Raw genomic sequence first — 16422 nt, 5'->3', positions numbered from 1 at the left:
CATCAGGGGAGGCGGTGGCTTATCAAGGAGAATACAAGGTTGGTTCGATCCCGAGCAGAATTATCTCATCCCACCGGCCCTGATTCCACAAGGCACCCTTGAAAGCGCTCCAGAGCAGGATATTTTAACCCGGTTATGAATTATGTATGTAGAGAATAAGATCTGAGTCAAGAGAGTGATCAGAGAAACTGCAGGCTTGTAAATTCGTGATACAGCGGTTTATGTTATTATTGCATATATGGGCTGTGGATGGGTGTGTATGTCTATAGTAAAGAGTAGAGTAAAGAAGTGACTCAACCAGGGGTCCGGGGCCCCCTAAACTTACATGGGGCCTTAAGATGACTTAATAAACAGAATGTTTTTTTACGCTGCTGTGGATGCAAATACAGTTAATTGTCTTCAATAAAGTGCAAAAGAAATAATGAAACATAGTGCATTTTATTCAGAAAATCAGCAAGCAGTGTGTAATAGGTCTCAAAGAACATTACCATACAGAAATGTGTATACTGCAAAAAATTACAAATCATCTAGTGGAAAATGGCTATCCTGTATTCTATCAAACAATCCCTTTAAGAAAACAACTTTAAAGCAAATGTTATCACATTTAGCCTATATGGTGATTAAACTTTTGACTAGAGAAATCTTGGCCATAACTGTGTGGGCATTCAGGGGTTGGAGACACAATCCACCCCAACCTTAAGGAGACTGGCTTCACTACCGTGAGGGTCGACATCAGTTTCGCCCTGAAATAAAAAGAGAAGATTTCCCTAGATCAAATCTTTATTTCACAATCAAGGCTACACTGAGAACTGAAGTTTATGAGCTTAGATCTTCAACTGCAACATACCAGCAAACCATCATTTACATATCCTCATGAAATGATATAAACATGAACCTCTACTGAAGTTTGATCTGGGTTTAGTCTCACCTTTTGGATGGCCCGGGCCGAAAAGATGGACAGAGTGATGCACACGCACAGTTCAAGAAAACACAGCACCAGCAGGAGACCCCTCAATCCATCCACCAAACTCTAAATAAAAAATATAACATGTGGCATACAGACAGTCAAGTTCTGTCTTGTGAATATGTTACAGGCATCTGCATCTATTTAATATAAACTTGAGATCATCAGTAGTTACAGACATACATTAAATCTCCATATCATTTCTGTACATGTCCAGTTATTACGGCCACCACAAGGATTCTCTCCTGGTCTATTGGTGAGCTCCCAACTGAAGTAGCCAGTTCCTGCAGCAGCCAGCAGAGCAGAGATCACACTCATGGCCAGCGTGGCTTTGATCTGCAAAAACACAAAGAATAAGAATGCATGTTTCTTAAAGAATGAAGAGTTTTCAGGCTTTAAGGAAACATATGAAAACTTCAAGAAATCCTGAAGCATATTCAGACTTCAGAAAGGGTGCAGAATGCTGTAGGTATCTGAACACACCAGTATGTGTGATGAAAAAATATGCTGTAAATATGATAATCTGCTCACCAGAGGAGAACTGGATCTCTTGTGTGCAGCGACTGCCACAGACCCAGAGACGACAAACTGGAAAAACAGAAATACAAAAAATATAACATTTCAATGTATATTATGTTTGTGTTTATTAAGCTCAACCAAACTACAGAGGCTCCATATCAGAGGTGCAGAAAATGTTTACTATGAAAAGTAAAAAAATCCCTCTAACTTGACTGAGGGCTGTGTACCCTTACGAAAAATAAGTTTATTTGAATGTGCTATTAGTGTACTTCTTTTAAAGCTGCAGTCGGTAACTTGACGCTCTAGCGTTTAATAAACAGAACTGCTTGAGTCTTGCGGAAGAACATTGTAGCCGGAACTACTTCTCTCTGTTTATGTCTATGAAGAATCACAAAGGTACTGGGTTACTCCGCCGCGGTACCCCCGAAGCAATCTAAAATAGTCCGAATATAAACACTTATTATAGGTGTACCCTAGTGATTCAGGACAAACTAAAAACACGGTTTGGAAAATGGATTCATGGTGTACTCGCTTATTATATAAATTTTTCTACATTTTGAACACAAACAAAGTTACGGACCGCAGCTCTGATTGGTTGTTTTTTAACGGGAGCGATGTATTTTCTGCAAATGGCAATAGAACCACTGGAAGGAGCCAGAGGAGCTTGATTTTTTCACAGATTATCTGTCTCATATTCTACTGTCAGGACATAATGACAGGTTTAACAAATATGTAAAAAATATATTTTTACAAAAGTTACCTACTGCAGCTTTAAACAAAGAAATAAGAAATTATGCTTTTAGTTTACTTTTTATGTAGGTCTCAGAAATGGGCTTTAGTAATCCTCAGAAATATACTTAAAATTAAATTTAAGTATACTTGACTTATACTTACACAAAGTCTAAATATTTTTGAGCTATACTCCTAGAATCTGTGTTTTCATTATTATATGGTAGAGGGCGCTATTGTAAAAATCTTCTGTACAGAATTTCCAAAAAAAAAAAAAAAAAAAAAAAACAAGTGAAGAAGAAAAAGAACCACCAGATACTAACACATGTAACATGATCTTCTGACATGAAACAGCATCAAAACTGTAACGTTTTTTTTTTTTTTTACTTTTAAAAAAACTTACTTTTAAAGCTAACTTTTTTTTAGCTTTTTGTTCAAAATGTTATTTCTTTATTTTTCATGAAACTTACCCAGATTAAAGCATTTAAAAAAATAATGCATGAAGCTAGAATAAAATGTTTTTGTTTACAAGCAGGTACCCTGTTCTATCTTTGGATGTTTTGTATGTTCAGATATTCATTTTACAAAATAGGGATAAAGTAGTATACTACAAAAGTAACCTAAATAGGGATATAGTAGTATACTTAAAGTGTGATGTTAAGTTCATTTAAAGAAAACTTAGGAGTATACTTGCAGTAGAAAACTACTAAACTAGTAGTTTACTAACACTATACTTCAAAGTGTAAAAAGTATTTAATTAGTAAACTATCAGTAAACCTATAAGTTCACTTTTAGTATAACTGCAGTACAAACTACAAACATAGAGGTAAACTAGTTGTGTTCTCAAAGTTTGTTAATGTTATACTTAAAAGTAGAAAAAAGTAGAAAGTAGAAAACTTCTATATACTAGAAAGTGGGCCAATTTAGTCCCAAGGAGTATTGAAACAGTACACTTAGTATACTACTAGAACACTGATATTTGTATATTTGCTACATAAAGTATACTTAAAAATATACTTAAACTTTACTTAAGTAACTTAATAAAATAAACTTGAAGTATACTACTTTTTGGTAAGGGTGGGCCAAAAGTAAATTCTGTATTATATCCAACTATAAAATCATATCATAATGAAATTATAAAAATGTATTAACTTTATATTTTAAATATTAATGCAAATTTAATTTACATGTTATTTAATGCAAAACTTTTGGAAAATGTTCACCCCTCTCCCACCCTCTCTGGTCACATTTATTAATTGATATTTCAGTGACATTTTGTAAAAATGCTAATGTTTTGTGTTACTAGAGCTCAAAATGTTTACTCACAGGAAGTCCAAGGCACACTACAGTCTCAGCACTCAGTTTATCCACAAGTACCGTGATGGTGCACAGAGTCATGACCACCAAACCAATGAACACCTGCACCAACTGCACAAACACACACAAACACTTCTGTAAAACACACTTTAGATCTGACAGTTCTGAATCACTTTCCTCTAAACAGTAGGAGAACGATTAAGTGAAAATCTATTTAAAATTAATTTAAATGATGAACAGCATTTGTTACAAGATGCTGAGGGCTAAACACACAATCATTTTCTGTGATCAACATGCTGTCAACAAAGCTTAAATTTGTGTCCAGCTCTCACCCCGAGTGACAGAGGCTTCCCCTTTAGGAACATCTTGGTTTTTGGTGACAGGTTGGACTTTTCTAGTTCAACCGAGCTTGACTTTAGGTCCGGAAACTCTGTTTTTTCCTCCAGTGGAATAACATGAGTCACAACTCTCACTCCATTCGCCTCAGTAGTCATTGAAGAGGCCATTTCTCACAGAATTATGAGGCTCACCTTTATCCTATATAAATAAGGAAGCAAAAAATACATGAGCCACATGAACTAATTCGTCAAACCTGCCTCTCATTTCTAGATTAAGCTTGCACATCTCAAGTCAATGTTATAGTTAGCTTAAGATTTTACTGTATATGCATGATGTGATTTAAAAATACCATTGAAATGTAATAATGCTGTTCTTTAATCTAGTTATACACAACAGGTGTTTTATCACGCACCTTCCTTGCTGTCCTGTACTCCATGCTTTAGGCCTATAGCTACTGTATCTGTATGAATATTGCATGTTTGAACATCAAATACATCGAACTGGACTGATTACCTTTCTACTTCACAAACTTTAAATTCGTTGCATATAAAACATAAACAGCAAATGCGATTTCCAACCACACTTAGGCCTATATATATTTTATTATTATTTATTTTTTATTTTTTGCGATAAGATTCAAAAATCCTGTATAAGTAGATAGATTGCTGGATTTTAAGACGACGAACTCTAAGGTTACGTAGGTAGGCAGTTATATGGTCTATAACAGCCATCTTGACAACGATTTATCCGAATTATTTTATTATTGTTCACCACGTAGGACTAACTTATCAACGCTTGGGGAAAAAGTTAGTCTCTAAACAAAATAACGTACTTTAACCTGTTTACTTACCGATTCTTCAGACTGATCAGTTTACAAGCGACCTCATTTACCTACAGAACAACAGAAGAAGAAAAAAACTACCCTAACGGGAAATAAAACTTCCTCCTCCTCCCACTGATTCCATTTAACCCTTTCAGACACAGCGAAAGAATTTCCACTAAAAGTCCAATAAAAGGCGTTATCTTATGTATTGTAACACACACATATATAAAGTCTTTATTCTTTTATTCATACATAGTGAAAAACATAATCAACTTATGCAATATGCCTTTTTTAACAAACAAGCCATTTTTTTCATGACTTACCTTAAAATCCTAAAAAAAAAAAATCTTAATTTTGATTTCAGTGTTGACTGAACAATGGTTTTGAAAAAAACATTTGATAACCTAAAATGATATAATATAAATAAAATCAAATTATTATTAGGGGTAACATTCTAGCGATCACATTGTTATTTTTTCAAACTAAATAACGGTCCAGAATTAATCTTTAGTTTGTGTTATCTTTCTATATAGATCCTGCTGGTTTCCGGGCTCAGCTTTTCTGTTCTTCCAGTTCTGTTTGCCAAATATTGTCTGATTCTGTGTCTTTAGGTTGTTTCTGAGGGGTGGTTTTGTTGCACCTCATGCTGCGCCTCCAAAGGACCACAAAAGCAATGAATACAAAAAAACAAATGACAAACAAAAGGCAAAAAACAACCATTTCAGTATAATAACTCTTCTGTGCAATGTAAACAGTGTCTTTTCCTGCAGTGTTCATGTTTTCAGTAGATTGATGATTAGTCCTGTCTTTTTTCTCACTGGTCCTGTCTGCTGTCATAAATGCATCCTTCTTTTCCCCTTTTGTAGCTTCAGATTCATCAAACTCAATTGTTGTGTAGTCATCAGGAATGGGCTCTGTTTTTGTGCCCTCATCAAAGTCCAGGGTGACGTCCGGTTGCTGATGTGATGAAGGGAAAGTACGAGGGATGACAGGGAGAGTTACATCGAAGGTGGCAATGATTTGCTTGAAGCCCAGTTCCTCAGACACGCAGTGGTAGGTGTTCACGGTCTCTGGAGTTACGATGAAAACAAGACTGTTGCCTGTCCACTGCATGTACGGAAACTGAGGAACGATGCTGTTGTTCAAAAACCTCCAAGTCACCTCAGCCAGTCTCGACCTCGAGTGACATGGTAGAACCACAATCTCATTTAACTGGGCAATCCGTTTCACTGGAAAAAAAGACAAAGGTATCAGTTTTATCAAATATTACAAATACACATTCAGTGCAACTAAACTCATAATGGAGTAGTTCGTCATCAGAACTGATATGGAGATCGCTTACTCACCAATGGATCCACTGCAGTGAATGGGTGCCAGCAGAATGAGAGTTCAAACAGCTGAAGTAATCTTGTCCACATAAGACTCCAGTCTATCAATTAACATCTTGTAAAGTCAAAAGCTGCATGCTTGTATAAAACAAATCCATTATTAAGGAGTTTTAAAACTTTGAACTAAAATACCAGCCCATAATAATGGCACCCATTCACTGCAGAGTATCCGATTCCGATGAAGAAACAAACTCATCTACTTCTTGGATGGCCTGAAGGTGAGTCAGTTTTAGTAAAATGTACTATTTTTAAATATCTGAAAAAATGTCATACTAGAATTTCACATTAAGCATGAAACTTCCATTGCTTGTTGGTGATTATAAATGGAAAATCTGGCACCTTCATTTAGTAGTACCATGTAGTGACAAAGAGGATGCTTATGTCAGTCACACAGAAAACGTATTAACCTGTAGCAGGAGTATTTTTGAACTCTGTGCAGTGTTCACTGACATTTCCACTTTCCACGTCCTGTCGTCTGTGTTTGAGACACAAAAAGATAGTAATAGTAGTGAGGTATCTGCAATATCAGATCATAGCACAACTAAAAAAAAAAGGAAAAAAAAAGGAAAAAGTGCCACTTTTCATCTCCATCAGAACAGTGTTTTTTGCTAATACTAAAACTAATGAATATATAAAATCTAACTATTAACTTTTTTTAATGTTTTCATGTTAATTTAAATAATAAAATAAAATAAATTTAAATTAAATTAAATTAAATTAAATTAAATTAAATTTTGGAAGAAAAAAAACTTACATGAACATTTTTAACATTGCCCTGCCAACGAACAAAATCAAAAATAATAATGCAAAAAAAAATACTTCAACTGTATATAAATAATTAAAAAATCACACTGTGTCAGATCTTTACTTTTTAAGTGGGTGGTTTTTGACCAATTTAGTGATGAGTATGACTGTCCAAGATCTTAACTTTAATTTCAGATATTAGTACAGAACAGAAACTCACAGGTTAGACCCCATTCTGGACACAGAAGCACAGGCTCTGGTCTCTGAGTCCCATCCACAGAACGGGTCACGTGCCAGCACACACTCCGCACAGTTTGGATAAACTGAGCAATTGAATACAGGCACTCTGAAGACACCCTCAGAAGCGCTGATAAACAGCACACCCTACAATTCACAAAGACCATTACTTAATCCCATTATAAATGGAATAAATTATGGCTCTGTTTGGTATTACAGGAGGGTCGAGTTATAACAAAAAAACTAGTCTCAAAAATTACATTCAAATCGTTCACAATAAGATATAAGACAAAAAACCTTGCTGGTAGAGAGAAGGAAGTTTTTCACATATTGTGGTTGCTTAAATATCTGAATTTCTTCAATGATATGAGGACCTTTATCCAGCAGTACGACTTTATGAAGAAAGCCAGATTCTGAAGAAAACACAGAAAGGGACATCAGGCCATACACAAATAAACATGAGAAGTGATAACTAAATCAGTAATCTATGTGTGTACCGGTGAGCAGGTAAAGGATGGTGTAGTTGTGTCCATTTGCTGCTTGAGTTCTCTGAACAGCTAGATGGCTATACCGCTCTTTTGTTGAGGAGAAAATCAGTTTCTTCCCAACAGGACGCACAACTTTTTCAGTAAGGAAGCTCTTTTTTACAATGTTTAACACATGGTCATTGTCGTTGAATAATCCACACTGTGAAGATACAAGATAAATCTTGTTACACAGTGGTTAAATCTGCTGTGTATCACTGTCTGAATGCTAAAATATGTACTCCGGTCCCAGTTTAATTTGTTACTATAATTAAACCATTGGCAGAGGATTTCATGAGAAGTAGAAATACTGTGTCTCTTTGCATATAATATATATACTGTATACTTTTGGCTCTCTTGGTCTGTGTTACCTTGCCGATTTTACCGTCTACATTTGGTTGACGTGTCCAGTGGTTTTCATTCAAATTGTATGTCTTGTAATCCCCTGAAAAAGCTGCTTTAATATCTGTTAGACTGAAAGCACAGACTGCTGACAGAACAGATGAATATGCCCTAAAAGAGACAAGAGAGAGATGGGAAGTAAATGTTTACACAGACCTCACATGAACTTTCGGATCAGTGAATATATGTCATCAAGATGGTGGGTTTGATTTATATAATCGGCACCATTGTGTGGTAAAGACTCCGTAGAAAAGGGTGTTGTCAGGAGATTCTTCATTCATCGGGGACAACTTGAAAATATCCTGCAGCTTGTTGAACAGGAGCTCATTCCCTTGTTGGCAGACCAGCTGAGACTTAGCGAAAGATGTCCAGCGTTTCTGTAAGGTTAGGCTTCCTCCGATGTCATTCTATTTAAAAAAAATCATTAAAAGATTTAGTACTTTAGTACTTTATATAGGCCTACTTAAAGGGGGGGGGGTGAAATGCTCGTTTTCACTCAATATCCTGTTAATCTTGAGTACCTATAGAGTAGTACTGCATCCTTCATAAATCCAAAAAGTCTTTAGTTTTATTATATTTATAAGAGAAAGATAGTCTGTACCGATTTTTCCCTGAAAAACATGAACGGCTGGAGGCGTGACGTGTGGGCGGAGCTAAAGAATCACGAGCGCCAGTAGGCTTTTGCGTTGAGAGCGTTTGGAAGCTGTGACATTACGTGAGGAAAAAAAAAAACATCATCCAAAACAAACCATGGCTAACAGTCAGATTCAGCGTACAGTATATTTATGATCCAGAATCAAATACAGAGGCTGATATTTAACAAGAACAGCATCAGCAACGACGTCTCTATGTGGTATGTACTGAAACTGTATATATTTGCTTAGCGGTTTTGGAAAATTAATAAGTTCCACTTTATGTCGTCTTTTTTTTAAGCTGTAAATTCGGAAAGTGCAGTTCTATGCCAACATCGCATGTTGTTTACTTGATGTGCTTACGCGCCGATAGCTAAGTTAACAACACAGAGATATTTGAAGCAGTTTTACTCACCGCCTGCGGTTCCAATACACGATCGTGACCCTTTTTCGTTGGGATTGCATCATCCTTAAGAAATAAACTATGTGCAAGTCCGGCGTCAAACTGGGCCTTGTTTGTAAAACAAGCATCTTCCAAATGCAGGGAACAAACAAAAACACTTGCAAAACTCAGTTGATGCTCTGTAAAAATAAACTCCATCCACTGGTCCCTTAATGCTGTTTTTTTTTTTTTTTTGGTAATCTGTGCAGGGTTGTCTTGCCCTGGCAACCAAAAACACACTTATTTTGTGACAATTCGGTCTCTCGCTCTGATCAGTGAATGTCTGTGCTCTCAGTGCTCTGCTATACGGGAGCGCGCGCTCTTCCGGCAGACGTGCCCTCAGGACCCATATAAGGAAATTCCGCTCCATCTAACGTCACACAGAGCCATACTCGAAAAAAACTTTCCGAAACTTGTGACAAACGGGAAGAGGTATTTTTGGAACAAAAATACTCCTTCAAACATACAACTTAATTTTTGAAACTTTGTTCATGTTTAGCATGGGAATCCAACTCTTTAACAGTGTAAAAAACTCAGTATGCATGAAATAGCATTTCACCCCCCCTTAAGTTTGTTCAAAATGCCCTTTGTAAAAACATTACAAAAAAAAAAAAAATAATAATAATAATATCTATAATTTAGCAACCCTAGCTACTGAAATTTATTTTAAACAGAACACAAAGTTCACTTCAGTGTTTTTAGTTGTTGTAGTGTTTGCTGACAAATAATCCAGTCTTTGTAACTTCTTTCATTCTGATTCAGAACAGGAGAAAAATGAAGTCTCACCGTGCAGACCTGTGCCACACGAGACACAGTAAAAGAGCTCCGAAATGAGTCTTCAATCAAGTCCCCAACCTCAGTAAAGAAGAGCAGGATCTTTCCTTCACTGGCGACATGTGTTGAACTTATGAAATCAGGTTCTATGAGAAAAACAAACCAAAATGTGAAAATTCACTCAATTATGCCCCTTTCATGAATTCAATCCTCAAACTTGTGTTACAGGCCCATATAACCACTAGGCCATCAAGATCAAGCTTTGTATATGTTAGCACTATGGCAGCATTAATTTAGAGAAAAAAATATACAAACCCTGTAGCAATTTTGGTACAGTCTCAAGCTCCAAGTTATTGCGTGTTCCTCTGCTGTAACAGCGAGATATCACTCTCTCCTCAAAGTAGCCAACTTGGGTTGCTGTATACAGCTCTTCATCTGTCAGAGAGATCACAGTTAAGTGTGTGAGAGCACTAGATCAGGTGAGGTCATTCCAAAAGGTGTTTCTGCCCTCTCACCAACAATAGTGGCTGTGTTCCTCTGGCTGGAGCTGGAGGGACAGCAGTTTTTGGCATCCTTTGTGTCTCTGCTTGCTCTCAGAGAACTTGCTGACTAAAACAGAGAAAATGTGTTAGAACAAATTCCCATCTATCAATCTGTGCAATTTATGTATTTGAACTTACTATGATAAGGGCTTTTGGTTTATAGGCATTTGTCCCGCAGACATAAAGGTGTGTAGAGTTGAAAAACTGCAGAATACTAATGAAGTTTCCACAATCCTGTTAAGGACGAGCATAAAAATAAAAAATAAGAGGTATGTTACGATAAATATGAAGCTTGTAAAAATCTGCAATCATGTTAATGGCAATGAGGTCAATCACATGATTCCAATTTGTCTTAATTTGTCCATCTTTTATGTTAGTCAAAAACAGAGTAAGCATACAGTGCGTTTAAAAAATGCTAATTTTCCATCATGAAAATGTTTTACATTTCTGAAGATTGTTTTCAATTTCAAAACCTTTTTTTTTTTTTTTAGGTGGGACTAGTTTGGAATAATACAAATATTTATGTTTTTGAAAGTCTCTAATGCCCACCAAGGTGGCATTTATTTAATAAAAAATACTGTAAAAACTGAAATAGTTATCATTTAATAATTGTTTTTTTTATTCAAATATATTTTACAATTCTAAATATTCCTGGTATGGCAATGTTGATAAATAAATCTATATGTACTGTGTATATTAATTATGTATATATACTGTAAATACACATACATACAGTATATATTTGAAAAATATTTACATGTATTTACATGCATATATTTATATATAAAAAAAATTATTGGATATATACATGCACGAGTGTATATATATATATATATATATATATATATATATATATATATATATATATATACACATATACATATATACATATATATATATACACATATATACATATATACATATATACATATATATATATATATACATATATATATATATACATATATATATACATATATACATATATATACATATATACATATATATACATATATATATATATATATATATAAAATAAATGTACACAATACACACATATATACTTTGTAAACAAAAATGTGTGTGTATATATATATATATATATATATATATATGTATATATATATAAATATATATATATATATATATATCAGCTTAATAATTTGCCATTGACCGATACATACAGTGAAGGAAGTTTAAAGCTCCAGGATGATGTTAGTAAAGGTAGATTACATACCTTCCTTTGGGCCATTGTACAGGTTTTCATATTTTGTGGAGATGCTGCCCATTCCAACTGTAAAAACGTAAAAATTTGAACAGTAACTTCTGTATGGAATTTCCCCTCCACGTCTAGGGTGATTTTCATGGCAGAAGTTCAGAGAGTTGAAATCTGAAATATATAGCACTATATTCCAGTAGGTTCACACAATCTTTCTCACCTTGTCTTTGAGTGTAATATTATCAGGTTGACTGACGTCCAGAGATAGCAGAGCATCCTGAGCACCAACAAACAGTGTGTCAGCATCAGGACTGAGCAGCAGAGTGCTGGTGTTCTTCACAGTAGAGCTGTGGTAAATGACCAAGAGACGCTCTGAGCTTCCTGTGGAAAACAACAACAACCACCCCTCCAGTTTTACATTTCTGAGAGACTGGCAAAAGACATAAAAATGATTTTTTGTTTTTTTTACATCTCTGTTTGCTTTTGACCTTTAAACAGTGATAATATTAACGTTTAAGCAATGAAACCACAAGACTGACACTCCTTTCCTCTTTTTGATCTGAGGAAATAAGCAAGGCCAATGAGCTGAGGTTTAGCAATACTGCACATACAGACAAGCAGAAATACGACTATATGATTTTGCTGTGTCGTCTAGACAACTCTCTTAGAGAACGCATCATTAATATTAGCTGATACATGACAACGTACATAGCCACTAAATAACCTCAGTGTGGTGTACCAAACCAAATTTTATCATTTGCTCCACAAGCAACAGTTCTTATTAGTAGCAATGCTGAAACTCATTGTGGAAATCTCTTTTCAAGATTATTTGAAGTAAAAAAAAAAGCATTTATTTCAAAATGTTCAATGTCTGACTTTTAATTCATTAAATGTATCCTTTCTAAATAATATTACTTTCTAAATAATAATAATTATTGTAAATGGAAGTGTATTTCAGAATCGTTTCAAAACAGTTCCTCTTCCAAATAAATAAACAAATTAGTCATACGTAAAACCCCTGACATTGTCAAAAAATCCTGACATTTCATGGCTTTTATCGATCTGTAGAAAAGTCTTTCAACTACTTGTCCTCAATCATGACTGGTGTACTCTAAAGCAAAAACTAACCACAGTCTTAAGACATGCTTCTCTGCAGCAGCAGACCGTTTAGCGTGTGCTGCAGATAAAACGGTCAGCGGTGGTTTCAAGCGAGCAGCATTTAGACCATCAAGCATTTGCAGAACAACAAAGCGAAAAATGAACAAAGCCACAACTTACATATTTAAAGAAGAAAGATTACAAAACTTACACAATGTGTGTTTGCCCAACATGACTGAGCTATTTGGCCATCTGAACATGGGTCATATTTATAAAATGAGTTTCAATTTACTACATCAAATGCAAAGATTTCGCTTGTGATTCGTGAATAGAAAATACTGAATTATTTTCTTCAAAGTTGAGCAGATTTGCATGACAAAACTACTTCATCAGGTTTGAAAACAATAAATCTAACAATAAAAACATTCTGACAGAAATGTGGTTACAAATGACTGATTTTAACAGCAGTCTGACTGATAAAATCCCATTTCTTGCTTAAGGATGTCTACTAGAACACCTGTATTTATCTATACTTTGCCCTTGACATGCACATCTATAAATGTGAGTTTTTGCACCAGTAAAATATGTCTCGCTATCATCTATCAAACTGAGCTTCACTTACCCTGAGAGAATGACATGCGAGGACGCAGAGAGGCCTGAGATGGATCCGTCAATACCAAGAGGAGGACCTTAAATATCCAGATCCTAAACAATCCTGCCATCATAACGGATGTTTTAAGGTAAGGAACCTGTTCTGATCAGCTACCGAAACAGCAAGTGACTGAATCACACTTCCTCTGATTTGACCTTCTTGAGCGCAGCAGGAAGGAAGAGTAAAAAAACCTCAAACCACTCTGAGTTGACTGCTCTCTTACTCAGTATCCACTACTAAACACTTACTGCTAATGGCACTTTTTCTGACAGCAGCACGGAACTGAATTATAATGATACTATCATAATATCTTTTTATATTCAATATACTTTTTCTCTTGGTGCATCTAATTTCTTGCAAATGTAATTTTCTTAACTGGTAACATTTTAGTTTACAGTTTAAGGTTCCATATACTGTATTAACCGTTATCTGCATTGGTAAACATCAACTAAAAATACTGAGTATTATAAAAATGCAATGTGGAAAGTTTCTTGCAGTGCTGCCCTTATAATATGGTATGTTAATATTTTTGTACTAGTTTTGTTTCAGAAGCACAGCTATGATGATATCTAGGTACACTATAGGTTGTGAAAGAGCTAGAGAGTGAGTGAGTGTTTAGGGATAAGGTACAGCATGTGGTTATAATAGGGGATGTGGACACAATTATAAAGAACATTCTGATTACAGTGAGAACAGACCACATTGCTATTTTAAGGCGTAAAAGTCAGCTGAAAAAACTGAAGGTAGAAGAAGAGCAATATTTTTAAATGGACTTTCACTATGGCATAAAGTCTTTGCTTAGAAGGAGAGGAAATTAGGCAAGCAAGCAACCTCACAGAGGTAAAGAACAGTTCAGTGAGTTCAGAAAGTCAAAATACTTTTCTATTATCATTTTTAACATTTAACATTTAGTCGCTCAGTTCCAGAAGTAGCTCTGAATACAGAAAGATGCCAAAATGAAGCTATGAGATAGCGAGAAATAAAATAAGAATTGTGATATGAAAGTCACAATTATTTAATTATATATAGACACAGTTTATTTTTTTCTAATTTCAAAAATTTAAGCATGAGCCTTAGGATAAAACAAATTCATACAGGACTGTCCAAAGTGTAGATTGCAGCCTATCATATGACCCCTTTAAAGGAAAATGCTACAAAACAGCTTGCTCAGAAAAGAGCTATTTTTGACAGGGTAAAAAGGGTGTTGTTTTACACTACAACTGAGAAATTTTAACCAAACTGTGTAACAGACTGTTCATTAAGACCCTAAGGAATCATATGAACTTGTGGAAACTGGGCATCCCATGACCCCTTTAAAATGTAAATGTTTTGTTACTACTTTCAAACACCTGCAGATCATTGAAAACATTTCTAGGGGGCAAAAGTAGAATTCTGATTAATCCATGTTCAGTTACTTACAGGTGTATAGTTTCGAAGATTGTGATTTTAAATGACACTATTTTATTAGCAGATAGTCTGATAGGACTTGATTTATATAATCTTATTTGCTTATTTGGGATTTTTTTTTGTTTTGCTGAATGCACTGCAAAGATGGAATGTTTACCTATGGTTTATATGTCTGCACTCACACACTTTGTCTTTGGATTTTTCTAAAACCTGTATGTGCTCGTAGAAATATGCCTGAAAAAGCTTGACTCATGACAGTGTTTCCTTATTCCTCTACCACAGTAATTCTCAAATCCTGCTTCTGGGGGCCCTGAGGCACGGCATATTGAGATGTTTTCCTTCTCTAACGTATCTAATTCAACTCCTCATCTCATTATTAGAGGCTCCATGACCTGATTTGTGTGTAAGATTAGTGAGACTCCTAATAGGTGCAGCGCTATGTGGCCCCCGGGAGCTGGATTGAGAAACACACATCTAAGACCGTTTGAGCTGAAATCGCTCTTTCACAAAATCTTAGAAATGCTAGCAAAACTAACAAAATTCTAGTTTATTATCTAGTTCTGGCTATATATTTTCCTTTAAAACAGAAATTATTATTTTGTGTTCAAATGTCAGAAAAAGGGTCAGTGTTTTATACAAATACGACTAGACACTGTAGAGCTGCAAGAAGATGTCAACTAAAAAGTGTACAGTACACATACACATAGGGCCTGTTGCATACTAGAACTCCAAAACACTTGCAATGATGTTAACTGATGCAATATATTTTGTCAAGATGTTGATATTTATATTTTATATATTTATTTATGTTTTAATTGGTGCTTGTCTTTCCTAGTTACAGTATGTCCTATTGAGTCTGTTATGGCTATGTACAAAAGAACAAGAGCCAAACAAACAGACATAAATAAATAATTTTATAAAAGAGAAAAAAGAGGAAAAGTATTTTCAATAAAAATTAAACATAATTAAATAATTTATAAAAAAAATCATACAGTCATACTATCATAAAATAATTTTACTTTCAGGAAAGTTACAACTTATTTATTAATTGTTCTATTATACTGGATAATTGTTTTTATCCAATATAAGGTTTTAAGGCTTTTCTATTGGAGGAAATTCTTCGAAGTGATGAGTAGGCCTAAAGTAAAGTAAATAAAATGTGAATATTTTACAATTAGGTTTAAAGTTAAGGCATCGTGCTTTGTGCGTGTGGAATTAATATTTATTTCATCAAAACTTAGAAATATTGTTGTTGTTTTTTTCACTTTCTTTTGTTTGCTGTTATCAAATTGTACCTTGGGGCCATCTAGTGGGGAGTAGTAAATTAGACCTGTTATGAATCTGATAACAATCCTTAATAACAACAATATTACCAGTAATTGGTATTTCTTATGACACCTAGAAACACTTTTTACGGCACTTTATATAGATCCAAAAACTTACCTTAATGAACGTCAGTGTTTTTGATCAGCCATGGGCGGCCAGTGTTATCAGCTTTTAACGGTTTCTTGAGGCACAGAATAATCGTCCTGCAGGGGGCGCATTTTGGCTCTGAAAGACAATTCCTTCACTGAAGTCACTTTACCTCTCACAGCGTTTGTCTTATTGGAAACATGTGCACACCAATATATGTAACCGGTTAAATCTGTTACATACAAGGATTGTTTTCT

General features: G+C 34.9%; 2 protein-coding genes across 3 annotated transcripts; both read right to left on the bottom strand.

The window, feature by feature from the left end:
* Nucleotides 1-419: 419 nt before the first annotated feature.
* On the bottom strand, nucleotides 420-4844 carry LOC113115863 (membrane-spanning 4-domains subfamily A member 4A). Its single transcript, XM_026283547.1, has 7 exons — nucleotides 4719-4844; nucleotides 3862-4066; nucleotides 3539-3640; nucleotides 1496-1552; nucleotides 1148-1300; nucleotides 929-1030; nucleotides 420-743 (listed from the first exon to the last, which is right to left on the bottom strand). The coding sequence occupies exons 2-7, from the start codon at nucleotides 4033-4035 to the stop codon at nucleotides 666-668; spliced, it is 666 nt and encodes a 221-aa protein (XP_026139332.1). The 5' UTR covers nucleotides 4036-4066; nucleotides 4719-4844; the 3' UTR covers nucleotides 420-665.
* A 48-nt stretch (nucleotides 4845-4892) lies between these two features.
* sema4aa (sema domain, immunoglobulin domain (Ig), transmembrane domain (TM) and short cytoplasmic domain, (semaphorin) 4Aa) lies at nucleotides 4893-16291 on the bottom strand. Of its 2 annotated transcripts, none has more exons than XM_026283546.1 (14): nucleotides 16196-16291; nucleotides 11816-11976; nucleotides 11614-11670; nucleotides 10515-10610; nucleotides 10350-10443; nucleotides 10150-10269; nucleotides 9847-9980; nucleotides 8212-8393; nucleotides 7956-8097; nucleotides 7558-7747; nucleotides 7358-7473; nucleotides 7044-7207; nucleotides 6487-6554; nucleotides 4893-5920 (listed from the first exon to the last, which is right to left on the bottom strand). In XM_026283546.1, exons 3-14 carry the CDS (start codon nucleotides 11641-11643, stop codon nucleotides 5244-5246), a joined length of 2013 nt encoding a protein of 670 aa, XP_026139331.1. In that variant the 5' UTR covers nucleotides 11644-11670; nucleotides 11816-11976; nucleotides 16196-16291; the 3' UTR covers nucleotides 4893-5243. The 2 variants fall into 2 exon arrangements, with proteins under 2 accessions (XP_026139331.1, XP_026139330.1); XM_026283545.1 differs by lacking the exon at nucleotides 16196-16291 and adding an exon at nucleotides 13316-13475.
* Between the last annotated feature and the right edge of the window lie 131 nt (nucleotides 16292-16422).

The sequence above is a fragment of the Carassius auratus genome, chromosome 16, assembly GCF_003368295.1.
Source record: "Carassius auratus strain Wakin chromosome 16, ASM336829v1, whole genome shotgun sequence".
Classification (NCBI taxonomy): domain Eukaryota; kingdom Metazoa; phylum Chordata; class Actinopteri; order Cypriniformes; family Cyprinidae; genus Carassius; species Carassius auratus.
Note: the sequence above shows the minus strand (reverse complement) of the source record. Positions and strands in the feature narration are given on the sequence as shown.